The sequence below is a fragment of the Equus quagga genome, chromosome 2 (genome assembly GCF_021613505.1).
Source record: "Equus quagga isolate Etosha38 chromosome 2, UCLA_HA_Equagga_1.0, whole genome shotgun sequence".
NCBI lineage: Eukaryota > Metazoa > Chordata > Mammalia > Perissodactyla > Equidae > Equus > Equus quagga.
The window spans coordinates 163,990,069-164,008,344 of record NC_060268.1 but is presented as its reverse complement, the minus strand read 5'-3'; the positions used below and the strand labels follow the sequence as shown (position 1 = coordinate 164,008,344).

At 50.3% G+C, this 18,276-nt stretch overlaps 1 protein-coding gene across 2 annotated transcripts in view; it reads right to left on the bottom strand.

The window, feature by feature from the left end:
• Window positions 1–17,329, bottom strand: part of MXI1 (MAX interactor 1, dimerization protein) — an 81,100-nt gene extending 63,771 nt beyond the window's left edge. Inside the window, exon 1 of one of the 2 annotated variants that reach the window (XM_046652432.1) lies at window positions 16,873–17,329. In XM_046652432.1, the coding sequence (XP_046508388.1) occupies window positions 16,873–17,134 (262 nt within the window). In that variant the 5' untranslated portion in view covers window positions 17,135–17,329. Of the gene's footprint in view, window positions 1–216; window positions 483–16,872 lie in introns of those variants that run through there. The other variant, XM_046652433.1, reaches the window with a different exon arrangement.
• Window positions 17,330–18,276: the final 947 nt, after the last annotated feature.

The following is an 18,276-nucleotide window of genomic DNA, read 5'->3' as shown; positions in this document are numbered from 1 at the left end:
CCCTCATACACGCACCCCTTCACACTCGCACTTCCCTCACACGCGTACCCCTCCTCACGCACCTTCCCTCACACGCACCCCTCCCCTCACAGACTCACACACACACCCCTCCTCTCACACGCACCTCCTCTCACACGCACCCCTCACCGCCGCACCGCCCTCTCCACCCGGAGCCGGGGCGCGCGGGCTCCGGAGGCGGCGGCGCCCAGCCGTTACCTCGGTCCCGGCGCTCCAAAAACTCGGCCGCCTCCAGCAGGCGCTGCACGTTGATCATCCGCACCCGCTCCATGGGCCCCGCGGGCGGCGACCGGGGCCTCGCCGCACTCCCTTCCCCGGCCGACAGGAGGCGCCGCAGGCGGCTACCGTCCGGCGCCGCCCCAGCACATGTGCGGCCGGCGGGCGGGCCAGCCCGGCCGCGGCTCGGCGAGCTCTCCGCCGCCCCGGCAGCCCCGCGCCGCCCGCAGCCCGCGCGCGGTTTGTTTACCTCTCAGGACGAGCACGGGGGAGGGGCGGGAGCAGCGCCGCGGCCCGCCCCCTCCCGCCCCTTCCTCTGCCTCCTGGGAAATGTAGTCCCGCCACCCCCTGCACGCCGGGAGTCGTAGTACGCACACCGCTCCAGTCCGCCTGCCCTCTGCCGAATTCCGCAATGGCCGCTGGGAGATGTAGTCCGGCTCGGCTTCCCTCTCCCGGGTGGAAAGACTAAGTGGTTATCTGGGCTTGGCTTCTGAGAGGGAAGGGGTTGACGGAGCTGTGAGTCTTCTCCTGGGAAGCCCTTTTTTCAGCGAGCCCCGGCGGGGTCCCAGGAGCTGCAGCATTCTTTATCCGAAGTGCCAGGTTCCACTCCTCTATCTACTACTACTTTCTTATCTAACTTCTGTGCCTGTTTCCCCATCTGCAAAGTGCGCTGCTCGGACAGCACACATAGAAACATTTGAAAAGCCGAAATCACTGTTCAAACACAAGGGCTGATCCCATCAGAGCCAGAGAGGGCTTTCCATAAGGCCCTTCTTCCACCTCAGTTTCCACACAGAAGTAGGGTTTTTTTAATCTTATTTTTTAAAACTCCTTTCTCCTCCCTCAGCCCCTCAGTAAGGATTTTAGAGGCTAGAAACCCTTTCTGGTGCTGCAAGTTAAGGATCTAATTCAGTGGGTAAGTGATTTGGTGCTGGAGTCACACAAGGTTCAGTTCAAATCCTGACTCTGCTACTTACACTAGCTGTGTGGGCTCTCAGGCCCCATTTTCCTGATGTATAAAATAGATATAATTACTCCATTTATCCAAACATTGAGGGCCTGCCATGTGCCAGACGCCGTACTAGACATAATGTGTACCTAATGAGAGAAACAGGCATGAACCCGGTTCTCCAGGAGTGTATAGTCAGTAGGGCTCATTGTGATGATTAAATAATTCCAGCACTTAGCACATGACACTCAATAACTGGAAGCTATGAGGATTGTTTCCTCTCATGTTCTCCTCCATAGAGAGGGAACTGAAAGCAGTAGTTAAAGAGAGCAGGGACCACATTAAAAGACTGCCAATAGCTACCCTCACCGCCACTCTCAAAGTCCTCAATCTAGCAAGTCCTCAGCTCTAGACCAGAGTTCCTCAACCTCAGCATTATTGACATTTTGGGTGAATAATTCCTTCTTGGGGGTGACAGGGATGACCTGTGCATCGCAGGATGTTCAGCAGCAGCCCTGGCCTCTACCCACTAGATGCCAGTAGCACACCACCAACCTTCAGATGTGACACCCCAGAATGTCTCCAGACATTGCCAAATGTCTCCTGGGGCAAAAAATCACCCCCAGCTGAGAATCAATGGTCTAGAGAGAGGAAGGGCAAGAGGGTCAAAACTGTTGAATGCTCTAGGAGCAAGCTTGGAATTGCATAAACATCCATAACTTTTTCCCACCCTGATTATTTTAACCTGCTGGTGGACATGCAAAATAACAGGAAGCTCTTGGTGAGGGGAGAATTTCCCCTTCTCTGTGGTCATTCCAGTGGCTACCGCAGAAAATAACATCTCAGCGCAGAAATCTTATTTTCGAAAATGTCATGGGCTTCATGCTGCATTTTAACACCCTCTCCCTTTTTGGTTTTTTTTTTTTTCAAAGTGAACAAGATTTCCAGTGAGGTCAAAAGCTGCAAAATTCTGCCAGCCCTTTTAAATATTACAGTTGGCACCACATTTAAGAACCAAACCGATGTTCCATCAAATGCAGGGAGACCCAAAATGAGAGGTGTTCACAGCCACAGGAGAATTAATTTTTTGTAAAGGCTTTGAAACAGGGACTGTGCTTTTTCAGCTGTTGGCTAGGTTGTTTTAGATCTGGGCTTTCCCATAGGGTGTTGGTAATAACCACCCTCCACCCTCAACAAGGGACATATTGGGTAGGGGAAATGGAATTATATAAAAGAAAATACCAACTAACATCTGTTAGTTGAGGGTACAAATTATTAGGTTGAAAGTTAGTTTCTGCCACTTGCAGAATCCCTTAAAGCTTTAGATCCTAAATTGCTAAAGGCTACCCCAGGAACTTAAGAGAAGTAGTTTTATAACAAATAAAAGTCTACCCAATGGGAGGGAAACCATGTGACATGCATTCAAGAAAAAAAGTACAAACTGAAGATACGCATGGGTTCGAGATGAGTTTAAATCCATAGATCAGAAGCCCTAGCAGGTTATTAAGAGAAAGCAGGATGCTTGGTGCACATGCCTGGCCTTTTACAGTTGACCTCCAGATGAATTAACCAGCCCTTCTTTTAGAGCCACGGCCAAGAGGGAGATGAGGAGATGGAAAGTAGGGCAAGAGTCACCAAAAGGCCACCTGCATATGTTCAAGAAGAGGAGAGGTGATAGTAATGGTGGACAGTGGGCAGTGTTACAGGGCTGGTTTAGGTACAGAAAGAGCCAGCCTTTTCTAACAGCAATTGAAGGTTCTCCTTGCTCTGGCTGACTCTTGGAGTTCTTGCATGGACATTGGCCACAAAGGACGCCCACAGCACAAAGTCTGGGGCTCTAGCCTTGGGAGTGATGCTACCCACAAACCATCCCTCAGCACCAGTCCCTGTCTGGAGGAACCCAGAGGCAGCCATGGCCTTTCTTTTGCTCGGATGAATCCACTTTGTACTACAAATGCAGATGGGGAAACTGAGGAAAAGCAAGGCTTCCAAAGTCTACCAACAAAAGAACCTGGAATCTGACCCACAGTCTCTGATTCTGTCCTCTCTCTAAAGTATCTCTCTCAGGGGAGTCTCATTTGAAGATCAAAAAACTCCCGGAGTCCCTCAGGCTTATAACACAGCCAGAATGGGGATAATCGCCTTCTGGAGCAAGCAGGCAAAGCTCTTGATTCTTCGGGGTCCTTTCCCTGCACAGTTTACTCCCTGCAAATTTCCAAATGATTTATTGCAGATTCATGAACAATGGAGGAGGCTGGTCTGTGTTATATCTTTTCTGCAGACAGGAGAGACGGAAAGAAGGGAAGGGACCATAAGGTTAAGTTACAAGTCCAAAGTCACTGTGTTAGTGACACCTGGTGCTTAAGAGAACTTCCCTGAAACTGCGAAGTGCTTACCGTGCAGGGCAGTGTTTTCTGCAATTGTCTTTAAGGATGGGGGTTTTCAAATAATCAAGGTTGGAGACAGGGTAGGGTGAGTTCTGAGCTCCTACATCAGAATCATAACAGTTACACATCTTTGCATCCTCCAGCCCAAAATGACAATAGCAGCATCCTCCTCGTTTCTCCCCTCAGAGCCCAGAAACGTGAGGAGCTGCAGAAAATATTTCCCTCTGCCCAGTGAGTCAGCCTTGCCTAACTTCATGCGTAAGCTCTCCTCAAGTCAGTGGCAGCTCAGAGCTGCGGGTCTGTGTGCAGCCGAGATAAATTTGGGTCTAGAAAAGATGACGTAATGCTAAACACGAGAGGTAGCTGCCGCCTCCCAGGGCTCCAGTCGCCAGGGCTGCCGGGCTGACATCCCAGCCACACGGAAAAGCACCAAGCGACCCAGGTGCCTGAGCTGGGGAGAAAGGGAAAAAAGAACGTGGGGGTAGGAGGGAACGGCAGGGGGAGGCAGTGTTAATCTGAGATCGCTGAATCTGGAAGTTTGTTGTTTTTTAACTTCAGTTTTCTGGTGAGCTCAGGCCACTGGCAGAGGTTCAAACAGCTGCACTTGACTTCCATCCTAGCCTCTCTCTTCCCCCTTAGAAAAGGGCTTCTTAGATTTTATTAAATAGCCCTTATTACAGCAGCCTATTTCGGTGATTATAATGGATGTGTTAATCTTGAATGTCCTTTTCCTTCTTTTTTGCATTAACTTGGATCCAAGAAGAAATCTGCATTGCAGGATTCAATTAATATGCACCTCTAAGAAGGTTTGCTTACTCTGGAGCACCCCACTTGGGGATGCAACCGATAAGGTAATCAGGAGGATTTTGCCAGGGCCATGTCAAGCGAATGTTCCCCCAAATAACATTTCATGGTTTATTTCATAGAAGTTTATGTCCTCAAGCTTATTCCTCAATCCAGTCTCCATTTTTCAGATAAGAAAACTGAGGCTCAGAGAGGTACAGTAACTTAACCCAAGGCCACACAGCTGTCAAACTGACGAGCAAGGGTTAGAACTCAGGCCTACAGCCTCTTGTGCTCTCTACCCATCTCCATCATTCTTTTTCTGGTTGATTTGTGTTTTAAAAAATAAATAAATAAATGAAGTGGAGTAAGTTTTCTGGTCTTTTAAATCTGTGGAGCCCCAATCCTTTAAATATCAAGATCAAGTTACATTACAAAGAGATCCAAAGCCTGCCTTTGTTTTCTGTTCAAAGTTCATTCTTCCCTAAGGAAAGGTTGGCCTCAGAATCAACTCCTCTGCTAATGATGACCACAAGCCACAGGCACAACCTCAGTGCACAACTTCAATTAAAAGACCACCGCAGGTAAATAATCTGTGTTGTATGGAAGTCTTCTCGTTCATTAGCAAGCCCTCCCGAATACTTTCTTCCAATGACATTTCACCATTTATTGCTGTAGTGGCACAGTATTCTCCTCTAATTTGTGGTTATAATCACTTATGCCAGCAGATTTTGTGACTTTCAGCCATCTCTGGCATATAGCCTGGTCAGCCGTGGTACATTATTATTTTGAAACACTGCTCATTCCATGAGCTAATATTTTGTGTAGAATGCTTGCATCTATATTTAAAAGCAAGAATATACTGTAATTTTTTTGTTGCATTTGTCAGGTTTTGGATGCAATGACCTGTTCTTTCAATGTCAGATGCAACTGGATTTTAAAACCTTGAAAAAAAAAAAAGATTGCCAGAGGCTTTCCCTTGCTGTTAAAAGGATGCCCCACATTCTTGCCACAGCCCTGGGTAACCCTCCCTCCCCTACCAGGAGCCTGCCTAGGGTTGCCCTGCCCCCACCGCTTGGCATCACCCCTCTCTGCCAGGCAGCAGAAACTTGTGGAGGTCACTCTTAGGTGCAGGCAGGCCCTGGACACTAAAGCACACACCCAGCCCTGCTGCCTTGTGGCTGAGTTCTCAGCCTCAGGTACACCATTTAGAATAAAAATGCCAGGCCCTTGCCTGCCCAAAGACATCGGTGATCTCGCCATCTCTTCCAGTTCCAGCATTCTGATTCTAGGATTCTGGGGTTTTCCAGAGATCCTAGAACAATATGCCTCTATTTGCCTACTAGCTGCCATGTAGTAATGAGAGCCAACTCTTTGCACGTTGCTGCCTGTACAGCCAGTTCATTTAATCCTCAGCACACCTCTGAGATCCCTGTGTCACAGACGAGGCCCAGAGAGGTTAAGTGATTGCCCAAGGTCATATAGGTAGTGAACAGATTCAAACATGGATTTTCTAACTCTTGGACCCCACACCATACATCAGGGTATGTTCAATAGGACAAGGTCAAACAAAATTGGCTAGGGCAATGGTCTCAATCAGAGGTAATACCATCCCCTAGGAGGTTTTGGAAATGTGTAGGAGTGTCTTGAGTGTCACAATGACTGGGGGGCTCTGATGGCATTTAGTGAGTGGGAACCAAGAATGTTAAATCCTTCAGTATTCGGACTAAACTGCACAAGAAAAACTGTCTCATCAGTAGCTCCCTTGCTGAGAAACACTAGGTCAGAAGGTTAAGGGCAGAGAATTCATCATTCATTCAACAAATATTCCTTAAGCATCTATTATGTGCTGGGCACTAAACCAGATGCTGAAGATAGAATAATTAACAAAACTAGTTATGGTCCCTGTCCTCAGGGTGCTTGCATTCTAGCCTGACAGACTGATGATAAGCAAGTAAAATCATTGTACATTGTGATAAGTAAGAGAAGGGATAAATGGTAAATGGGGAAGGGTAGCTTTAGGTGGGTGGAGGGATCAGGGAAATCATGAGGGCTGTCTACGCCAGCTTCTCAACCTTTAATGAGCACACAGATCACCTGGAAATTGGAGTAAAAGATGATTGGACCTGATTCAGCAGGTCTGGGGTGGGACCTGGGGGTCCCATTTCTGACAAGTTTCCAGCGGATGCCAAGGCTGACCATCTTCAGACTATACTCACTCTAAACGGTCAGGGTGAAGGCCATGAAAAGAATGTGGATTTTATTCTAAGTGAGACAGGAAAGAAACTATTGAAAGGCTTTAAACAAGTAAGTGACATGAACCCAGTTCTATTTAAGATCACTCTTGTTTCCTAGATCTCGATCGAGGAGAGGAAGAGGTTGGACCTACGCCGTTTGACCGAAACCAGCTGGCCCACACTGTCACAGTGGCAGCCAGGGCCTCAAGCTCATCTCTGCAGCTCACACTTGCCTCTCTCCTCTGGCTTCTCTGGCAAAAGCCCTTGGCTCCAAGTATGAGCCAGACCAGTTGCCCTACAAGCTCGGGCACCTTCAGGAAACCTAGTACAGCCTGATAGGGTGTGGATTCACACCCCCGACACCCTAGCGTCAGAGTCGCAGGAGCCCTACTGGTTGGGTGAGTTCTCCGGGGGGTGCTGGGCAAGGTGGTACTGCACGTGCAAACAACAACACCCTAAACCATCACCCTCCAGAAAAGGCACCTTATGTGGCTTCAGTGTCAACACCCAAAGAGCCCCGGAAGGTTCTGGTTGCCCTCTCTCTACTCTGTGATGAGTGAGAAGTAAAGGAAGTCACTCCTGGGAGGCATCCCCAAGGGGACCCTCAGCCGGGACTTCAAACATTCCAGATTCCATTGCCTCCTGCTCCCTGAGGCTTCTCCCAGAGCCTTAAAGTCTCCTAGGAAGAAAGGGAAACCTGGGTTTGAGTCTCAGTTCTATTCTTTGTTAGTATGTGGCCTTGGGAAAGTTAGTCAGCCTTGCTAAGACCAAGGCTTTCCTCATCTATAAAATGAGGATAATATTAGTGCCCTTCTATTGGATGGTTGTGAGGATTTACTATAAAGAATTAGCATTGTGCTGGCACATAGTAACTGCTCAGTAAAAGGGGACCATTATCACTACTCCTTTGGAAAATAGAGAAGACATTGCACTTATCAGCAGCCCCCTTGGGGACAGGTTATCAGACTCCCAAAAGACCGACAAGAATTATTCATTGTCTCTATTTGTCTATGACTTACACTGGAATACAGAACGGGAACTGGAGACCATACATACATATGCACTTTGGAAGCAACAAGCACAGTGCTTGGCTCCCGGCAGGTTTTAGAAATTATTTGTTGAATCGAAGGGCTAGCCCCGTGGCCGAGTGGTTGAGTTCGTGGGCTCCGCTTCCTCAGCCCAGGGTTTTGCCAGTTTGGACCTTGGGCGCAGACATGGCACCACTTGTCAGGCCACGCTGAGGCGGCATCTCACATGCCACAACTAGAAGGCCCCACAACTAAAAATATATATATACAGCTATGTACTTGGGGGCTTTGGGGATAAAAAGGAAAAATAAAATCTTTAAAAAAAAAAAGAAAGAAATTATTTGTTGAATCAAGCTAAATTTTATAGCTGATGGAAAGAGTGAAACAAGGTTGTAGGCAAGGCTCAGAGTCTTGGGGGTCAATAAATATGGTAGGGATGGTCGACACAACGATGCCATAATGTAGTTCTGGTCCCCTGTAGCAACAAAAATAAAAGCCACACGAGGTCCCATTGCCACCCATAGTCAGAAACAGCAGCCCTGGGCATGCCCTCCATTTTAATACAAAAGTATTAAAATAGTCCCAAATCATCTTTATTCAAGTATCCTTGCTAATGGCAATAAAGATACAGAGTAAAATATCTCAAATAGTAGGGAATCCAAATCCTCTTTTACTGGCTTTAGTTTGAATTTCCCAATCTCCCTCTCCCTCAGGACACTGTGTTTATCTTTCTAATTTTGCTGTGTTTAAATTTCCTTAGCAGACACTGGAGTTGGATATTAGAGGTATGTGGCCAAGGGCATGTCGTATGGGAGAGCGGGCTTGGTAGGAACACTGGCATGGACAATCCTCCAAGTGCAAAATGCCCCAATCGGTAAAGAACCGAGAGTGGAATGTGTTTATTTACAAGGCTGCTTCTATGGTCCTGGGTTTCCTCAGCAGGAGGGGAAAAAAGGTTAGATCTGTGAAAATTACAAGGACAAATACAAAACACAAAGGATTTTAAGCAAGGGATGGGGAGGGGGTGCAGGGAGGGGAGGATTACTATTCCTTTTGGAAGCCTAAGATAAAGTTTTGTTCTATCTGTAATGATGGCTAGAACCAAAGACACAAAGCCCAAGTCAGATGCAACCCCACATTGTTGCGGTTCACTTTAAGACCACTGAATTTCTAAAACCTGGCACTGGAATAGAGTATACACTCCATGAGGGCAGGGACTGTAGCTCCGGGGCCTCGCACAGTACCTGACATAAAGCAGTATGTGCTCCTTAAAAGCCAGTTTAATGAATGGATGAGGGAGCAAAGTCACAGAACAAATTTAGAGAGAATTCCTGGCATGCAACATAATTCCACATTTTATAAAAAAGTATTTGCCGCAAAGGACTTTTAAACAGAGTTTCTGTAAATTTTTTTTAAAAGGGATCCTATTTACATATATTTCCTGGAGATTTATTGCTCAAAGCAAGGGTCACTTAAACTTTCAAAATCTTTCACAAGCAAGGGGCCCGGCACAGCATTCTGCCAAGATGAGGAAGCAAAGGAGCCTCCAGCTCAGGAGGAGGTGGCAAATGCCCATTATTTGGGGTCAGAGAGATCAAGTCAGCTGTTGACAGCTTTAACACCTCCAGCCAGGCCACTCAGGGGCAATGATCTGAGAGACAATTATTTCCCTTTAGTTTAGCAGAAGAGCCAGAGAGCAGGTGTCTGTCCCTGGGGAACTGAAGGCTCTCTGTCTTTCTGTCTCTCTGTCTCTCTCCAGTGTGAGCCCAGAGGTCCCCCAGAAGGAGGCCCTTTCAGGAAGACTTGAATTCCTCCTCCTCAGTGAAGGCTTAGGTAGCCAGCCTGTCACTGTCACGGCCTTTGGGCTCCTTCCAGTCCCCCCAAAAATGTAAAAGAAAATAATTTTTTTACGTGACAAATTCAAATTAGCTTCATTTTGAAAGACTATTGAGAATGTTGCAGTGATCTTTGCAATAACCGGACACACCCTAGGATCAGTAAACCAGGTTTGAGAATTGCTGACTTTATGAGCACCTGACCTGTAAAACAAAAGCCCAGTTTGGGGCTCTGCCTGGAACCCATTCTCATGTCAGACGGCAGGGAACACAGCCCAAAAGGACCAGGTTCTGCCTCTTCTGTGTCATCTTGGGCAAGCCACAGTCCCTCTCTGAGCCTTAGCCTCCCCATCTGTATCATGAAGATGATGGATACTCTATGACCTCTGGGGCTCCTTCTGGCCCTGATGCTCTGTCTTACCACCTGCCTCCTTTAAAAAACAAAACCCAAAATGGAGTGGAAGGAAGAATGGGAACGAGAAAAGAATGGTTCAGAAGGGCAGACTGCAATAAACCTCCCCCCATTTCTGCCTGCTGAAAATTGCTTCCTTCACTCTGCAAGAAGATTCCCATTTCTTGCTGGGTTGTTGCTTTTTCACTTCTCTCTCTCTCTCTCTTTCTGTCTCTCTCTTTCAACTCAAAAGCCACAAAACCACAACTCACCTCCCCAAAACGGGTCATTTGGAAGCCAGAGCTGTCGGGGGTTAGGTGTGTCAGGCCTGGCATCCTGGTGGTATCTAAGTGAAGACCAGGCCAGGGCAACATGTGCGTCTCCTCTAAGAAACCCAGTTTAAATCAATATTTATCTAACTGTATTTATAGAAAGTGGTGGAAGGGAGGAGGGGGTGGGGCAGAGGCAGGGGGGATCTAAAACAGAACAAGCCACAATGACTGATGAAAATCTTTGTGACCAATTCCTTTCTGTAGGGCCGGGCTTTTTTTAAAAAAGGCAAAAGACCCAGCTTTTGATGAACCTGCTGTTGGCCCCAGTACCATAGCAACAGCCCCAAGTCCTCTACTATGCCCAGAGGACAGACTCGGGAAAGGCAGCAGGAGGAGGGTGGTGTTTCCTAGGAGCCTAAACTTGAGTTAGGGCCAGGATTGTTGAACAGCTCTGAAAAACAAAAAAACCTCTCTGGTTGGCTATTCTGTCTCCAGCCTCACTTCTAAACCTTTTCTAAGCAGGGTGTTTGCAGGAAGACCTTGGACAGTCAACAGGGTGTTTCCAACACCAGCTCTGCTTCAGATTGCTGAGTGACCTTGAGCAAGTCATTTCACCTCTCTGGACTTCATTCCTTGGCTATAAAATTTGTACACATGTACTATAGGGTAAGACCACAGGGTCATTCTAGAATCAGAGGCCTAGGTTCAAAACTCAGCTCTGCCACTTACTAAACGTGTGACCTTTGGGTAAGTTACCCAGCATCCCTTCTCCTCGATTTCCCTCTCCATAAAATGGGTGTAATAAAATTGCACATATCACAGGGTCATTGTGAAGACTGGAGGAGTGCATGTTTAGCCCCATGCTTGGTATAGAGTCAGTGCTCAATAAATGGTGGTCAGTATTGATACTATGCAATGGAATTAGTTGCTGTTGCATGCTGGAACCCTCTGAATTTCCTTCAGTTTTACCTCCAGACTTTTGCCCAGCTATCCTCAGATGAAAATCCCCATTTCTGGGTGTGTCAGTGGGACAGTGTTTTGGTCAGAGAGGGAAGGTAGTTGAGCAGCTGTTGTTTTTGCCTTGGAACTGATGGAGCCTCGTTATTCCTCCCAAACCAGGAATGGCTCAGTGAAGCTTCTCCAACTTCCCAAGGCACTTCCCCCTTTCCCTGGGTCCTCTCCACAGGGTACCCAGTCCCTGGGAGCTTTGGGACTATGAAAGCCACAACAATATCCTCAAAACTCTACCTCTGGCATTTACCAGTGGCCAGATATCATATTTAAAACTGGAAAAAAAGGTTGAATCTGGGGAACATAATTTAGGATGCAGAGGAAATAAGAGCCTGATTTCAGAATGTTCTTTACATAACTTCACCAAAAACAAATACCCTACTCATTCCCACCATAAATCAACCCACAGAGTTTTCCGAAAAAAGCAACTGCATGTAGTAGATGCTCAATACATATTTGTGGACTGAATGAATGAATCATAAGATGCCCACTATGAGAAACGTGACCTGCTTGAACATTTTGCCATCAAAGCCCTCAACTTTAGCATAAGTTGCCCTAGTCCTCTGCTTTCTAAGCCAATAATTGGTTCGTTTTCAGGGTCACAGCTGATGACAGTAGGCAGCTTCAGCTCTCCAGTCCTGACCTACCATCTCCTTGCAGGTCCTGGTCTTTACAGCCCAAGAACAGTCTTTGTTGATTATGGGAGACGTCCTCCCTCCTGGGAAGAGATCAGTGTTTCCAACTCTTCTTCAAATCTTCAGAAAGTCTGTCATGTGTCCCCTGGCCTTTGAACCTGATCACTGTGCCATAGCCAGTAAATGACAAATCCAACCAATCAAAGAATGTATATTAAGTGTCTACTGTATGTATGTGTATGTATGTATGGGTGTATGTATGTATGTATATGTATGTGTGTATGTATGTGGTAAGCTAAATGCAACAGTAACATATACTGAAATACTGTAGGTGATCTTTTCCCTTAAGATGCTAAGCATCTCCTTGTGAGGATAAAGCTAATGCACAGGAAGCAAGTAGAGAACTGCATGGTAGCGATTGTCAAAGCTCAGAGAAGTGACTATTAAGCACCTACTATATTCCAAATACTTTAAATGTCTAAAGGGAGCACTTCATTTAGCTGGTCAGCTATGATGTGAGGCTGGTGCTATTGTTATCTCCATTTTACAAAAAAGAAATGGAACCTCAGAGAGGTTAGGTAACTTGTGCCCAAGTCACACAGCCAGTAAGCAGCGAAGGAAGAATTTGGGCCCTGCTCTGGGTGACTGTACAGCTTTCATTCTGTCAACTACCCTGACTTAAGAAAAAGCCAGGGCAGGCTTCCCGGAGGAGGTAGGAATTGACCTAGGTCTTGAAGGGTGGGTAAGATGCAGATAACCCCAGGAGAGTAAGAGAATGAGAGCATTCCAGAGAGAAGGAAGAGTCTGTGGCAAGCACAGAGGCATGACCGTAAAGCCTGCTTGCTGACGGACCTGCTGGATGGGAGCAGAGGAGATTAAGTGAGGAAGGTAGGGTGGGGCCAAATGACACCACAGGGCAGCAGCTTCCTCCATCAGGAGGAAGAGGCTGCTACTTGGCCTGTCTATGCCCCTAGGAAACCACCTCACCCTCCAACACAAATAACCTACTCCAGAGAGCAACCCATGACTTCTACTCCCATTTAATCATTCTTCTCTATCTCAAGTATTGCCCTCAATGCCTCTTTCCCCAGACACTGGGAAGGCCATTTCTGTCCTCTAAACCTTACCTGTTACCATGGCTCCCACCTGCCTGCCAAACGGCTTTTACGCACAGAACACCCCTTTGTGAATCTCTTTCTTTTTCCCTTTCTGTTTTCACCTTTCAAAATAGAAAGTAAATATTTTCTAATTATCAGTCCTAAATTGCCACCCCTCCACGGGACCCCAAATGGATACAGGTGATGATGCCAGAGGTTATTTATATATAATTTCTGAATTTGTGACAACAGGGTCACAGTCTCCAGGATTAACATTTCTGGAGTCCTTTAGTTTGAGAGACTTAGGGAAGCACATCAGTTGGAACTTCAGTAGAATATACCTGCCTATCCTAGGGAATCCTTGCTTTGCACAGAGCAGACGGTCAATCCTGCGTAACTTAATTTGAACCCCCTAGCCCCAAGAAAAGCCACCATATCTACTGAGAATAATTCAGCACTGTGGCCACAACTTGGTGAGCACTCCTAGTAAGGAAACCTCAATGAGGCAAAGAAAAGCAGTTCTGGCGACAATGGAAAATAAGGCAAGCTCCTGCCAAGAAAGTACTTTACAAACAACAGTAAAAACGGAAGCGTGAACTCGTGACCAGGGTCTATCGGTGCATTTCGGGAAGGTCTCGCAGAACCCGAAATGGAGAATGAAGGCTTGACACCCGTCTCTGGGGAGAAGAGCATCCCTTTAAGAAACGATTGTACCGGCTGGTCGCACTACAGCTCCCAGAGATTTTCTGGCTTGCCTCCTAACCCCACCCCCGGGTCTACGGCCTCAGCAACGCGTGACGTCAGAGGAAGCGGAAGCTGCCGATTGGCTGAACAACGCAGCTAGGTCAAGTCCAGTCAGAGGAAAGAAGTTTGTCTCCATGTGGAAACCATGTGTCTCTAGCTGGGAGGGGGAGGAGGAGGAGGCGGAGAAACTGAGATCAAGTGATTACTGGGGAACTGGCTGAAATGAAGGCTGGGAGGTTGTGCACCTGAGCCGGCAACCAATGCCCTTTGCAGTAGTGACCTAAAAAAACCCCAAAAACCCCAAAAAACTTGCCCAAGAAACAAAACTCGAGCCCCCCCATCATCATCATAATTAAAAAGCTAGAGTCTTTGCTTTCTCCCCGAAACCAGGGACCTGGGAAATGCTGGAATCCTATCGGAACGCCCCGATGCCCATCCCTCCCCCCAACAACTGAATGATGTAAGCGTTTCGGAAAGCGGGTCTCTGAAGCAAAACAAGCCCCGCGCGCGCGGAGCGACCCGCAGTGCCCGAGCCCGGCGCACGCACGACCCGCCCCCCGATTCGCGTTATTGCTGTGCACACGCGGACCGCCGTGACGCGCGGGCATTGTGTGCAGCGAGCAGAAAACAACGGCGAGCGCCGCCAGCGCGAAGAAGCGCCCCCAATAAAATGAGGCAGCTGTAGGGCCCGCCGTTTTCCGTAGCAGGAGCCCCAGACCGGGCGGGGGGGAGGGGAGCCGAGAGCGGGGGAGATGCAGTAGCCCCCGTGGGCCGCCCCTGTTTGTAGGGGAGATAATAGAGGGCCCCGTGGATGGTCGCCCGTGGGTGCTGGAGGTGACCTCGCCTGGATGAGCAGTTGGGGAGGGGGCGAGGCCCTGGAGCGAGGTCCCCGCAGCCAAGCCGGGCACGGCGCAGCGCCCCACGCTCTCGGGGAAATCTGGGGGCCGTTGGCATCACGTCATGCAGAGCCAAACAGCGGCGGCGAAAAGAGGCAAGAGAGCTAAAAATACTCCCGCGGGGAGCCGGCCGGAGGAGGGGGGGCAGCGGGGCCGAGGGGCTGATTACGCACACGAAGTTGACTTTGGGGCGCTGAGGTTCCCGAGCCCCTCTTGGGGGCTGGCGGGCGGGCAGCGCGGACGCCTCGGGAGAGGGACTGAGAGGAAGCCCCTTGGCTTCCTCAACCTCGGGAGCCCAGCTCGGCGCCGCTGGCCCGCCCCGTGCGGGGCAGCCCGGCCCGGCGCGCCCGGCCCTCTGCTTACGTGACTGGTGGCCACGCCGGAGCCCCGGCACGGGGTAAACAAGGAGGTGGCGGCGGCCGGGGGCGGGGGGAGGTCTCCGATTGTCTGCGGGTGCGAAGGGGGGCGCGGAACGCGGTGGAAGCTCCAGCCTCCTCCTTAGGATACCTCGCTGGGATGGGGGGGCAAACCAGGTTTGCCACAGACTGCCAAGGTGCCCTCTTTGGGGGCACCCCTCTCCAGACCCGGCACCACGGGACAGACTCCGGAGAACCGGGGACCCGGGCAGAGGGTAGCTACAGAAATCGCGCCCCTCCCCCCTCCAACAAAAGCAAACACACCAAACAAAACCACGTCTTCACCCAGCTCCGCATCATCTCTGGCTTCTCCGAAACTACCCTCCAGACGAATGCACACTTCCCCCCTCCCCCACCCCCATGAATAATCGCAAACTGATTCAGCTACACGGCCGGCGATGCGCCTTTCTCGCAATCCAGGCACTCCGAGAAAACAGAAGAGAAAGAAAAGAACGCACTACCGACCTCCCAACACAAATCCTTGTTTTCCCCTTACAGCTTCTGCACGATTGTGCTGCCAACACTCGGTTACTTTAAACGTGGAGGCCCGGGGTGTCGGTCAGCTAAGGTGTTTTTGTGTCTGAGGGTTGTTGTTGTGTTTTGGGGGAGAGGAGGTTGCAAGATCTGACACGTTGCAATCGGACCATTTTCTTTTTTCTCTCTCGTCTCATTGATCTTCCTACTTGTTCGGACAGATTAAACAGCCTGGTTTTGTCAGTCTATTAGTCTATCTGCCTCAGCCCCTTCCCCCTTCTCGCAGCTATTATTGCTATTATTTGTGAGCACCGTGCTGTAGACACCGCACCACGCGTGCCCCGGTTAGGGCGCTGAGTCGACTGCCTGGGGAGGACTGGGGGACCTAGCGGGCAGGGGCAAAAATGAAACAAACACAAAAAGGAGGCCAGGCTGGGGTGGGGCTCCCAGCGCCGCTACCCACCGCCCCCCGCAACACTCACAGACACACAACGCATCACTTTCCACCTGAGGGGGCGGCGGAGGGGGGGGGGGGGGGAGGGCGCCGATAGAAATCGACCAGGAAGGCGTCTGCCTTCCTTTCCTTGCGCGCTCGCTCGGGAGCCTTCTCCCGGAAAATAAAGAAACCTCACACAACAGCCCACACCTTCTTCCCCAACTATTGTTTCCTGCGAGATCCCAAAGTTTCCTTCTAGCCGCGTCCCCCTCGCCAAGTTTCCCGGGCGCAAGACGGCTGGTCCGGGGCGAGTTGCTGGTGCTGCTTGGCCCTGCCAGCCTGTTTCTTGGGGGTGGGGGGGGGGGGGGGAGCGGTGGCACCCCAAGGCAACAGAGGCGCAGAGGGGACTGAATTCGTGGACGCGATGGCCTGAGCCCAGTCTTGTTGCGAGAGGGGAGAAAAAAGCAAAGTGGACAGGAGAGGGAAACACAGCCGAGCCAGCCCGAGCCCACGCCGTGGAGAGCTGTTTGGTTGTTGTTGTTGTTATTGTTGTCGTGTGTGTCTGTGTGTTTTCTTTCTGGAACCGCTGAGCTCTGCCTACGGTGTCCAACTTTCGGCTTCTAATCCCCACCCCACCCAGGAACGAGCGACAGAAAAACAACACTTGTCTGCCCGAGAAGGCTCCGGAAAAAAAAAAAGAAGAAAAAAAAAGGAAGAAAGGCGACCTCGAAGAGATGAGCTCTCGGCTCAGTTGTCAGCAAACAACAACACTCCCCCGCTCCTTGGCCGGGCGGTCCTCCCAGCCTCCGGGAGACAGACAGACGGACGCACCGACAGGCTCCCTTCTCCCCCCCTCTCGTCTTTGTTACATCTTTAGCAGCTTTGTGCGTGCGTGTCCTTTCTCCAGTGTCATCGGCTTTACTGCCGAGGGCTGAATGTGTGCGTTGGGGGGAGGGGGACGCGGGCCGAGCAGGCGACAGGGATCGCTCAAGTGGGCGAGGAAGAAAGAGCCGGGCGCCGAGGAGGAGCAGGGGCCCCCAAACTTACTTTTGTTTTCTTTCTCGATCTGCTCCAGGTAGCTGGCGGCCTCGAGCAGAATCTGCACGTTCTGCAGAAAAGTGTTGATGTGCTTCTCCATCGAGTTCTCGCTGGTGTTGAAAATGTCCGAGAAGGGGCACCTGAGCTTGGCCCCCGCGGGCTCCTCGGCCTGGGCCGGGGGCTGGGGCGCGGCCACGGCCGGGGGCGCGGCGGGGACCTGCCCCGCGCCCTCGCAGCGCGCCTCCTTGCGCGGCCGCCCGCGTTTGCCCATGGAGGGACCGGGGTCCGCGGAGCTCGTCCTTTGATGGGGCTGCGCGGCCCGGCCGAGCTCAGGGCCCCGGGGGAGACCGGCTGGCTGGAGCGGAGGAGGCGCCGAGGCGAGGAGGCGACCTGACTTCCCGAGCCTCGCTGCGTGCGGTTGTGTGTTTGAGTGTGTGTGAGTGTGTGTCGGTCTCGCAGTGGGTCTGTGTGTATGGGAGATTGAATGAACCTACAGGACAGACGGAGGCGCTCTGACGCCTGGGTCCTAGTGCGAGCCTGTCGCCATCCGAGCGGTCAAAATAAAAGGTGGAGACAAGCGAGGCAGGGACCGCCCCCTGCCAGTCTCCGCACCCTTCCCCGCCTCCCCCCAGATTTTACCACAGTGGAGAGAGCTGTATTTTAAGCATAATGGAAAAAGTACTCGATGCCTCTGAGTGCACCTGCATAAAAACAAACTACTAAGCTATTTTTTTCTTCACTTAAAAATAATTCCTCATAGAGCAGTCAGTACAATGCCTGGCACACAGTAGGTCCCCAATAAATGGTAGCTGCTATGACTTTTTTAAAAAGTAAAAGCCTAATCCAAAAAACAAAAATCACGTGTAACCTCAAGTTCCCTCCCTGCAATACACACACCCCTACACACACACACGGAGGCACCAGAGTGAGGCCCCCACCCTTCATAGGGCCACATGAAATCCCCAGGCCGCCACCTCCCTCTTACAGGTTTACTCACTCTTTCTACCTTCAAATGCAAAGGTGTTTTCCAGGAAGGGGGAGGAGATGTAAGCATCTCTCTCCACACTCCTCTTCCCAGCCTTGGTCCAGCTGTGCAAAGCTCTCACTGGGGTGTCTCCACACCTGGCTCCCTTTTATTTGACAGAGTGGCAGGGTGGCAGCCCAGGAACCCCTCACCCAAGCTGGATTCCACCTTTTGGCTCTGAAGACCCCTACCCTGGTTGACATTGTTTTCACCGCCGCTGGTGTCACCCAGTCAGGGTCTGCAGGAACCATGGGTGCTTTCTAGGCCTGGGAGATGCAGTGAGAGTCAGGGGGAGAGTTGAGGGCCTTTGGGGGGTGCCATGGAGAAGGATTCAAGTCCAAGCTCTGATGCATACAGACTGTGAACGTGGGCAAGTCCCCTAACCTCTC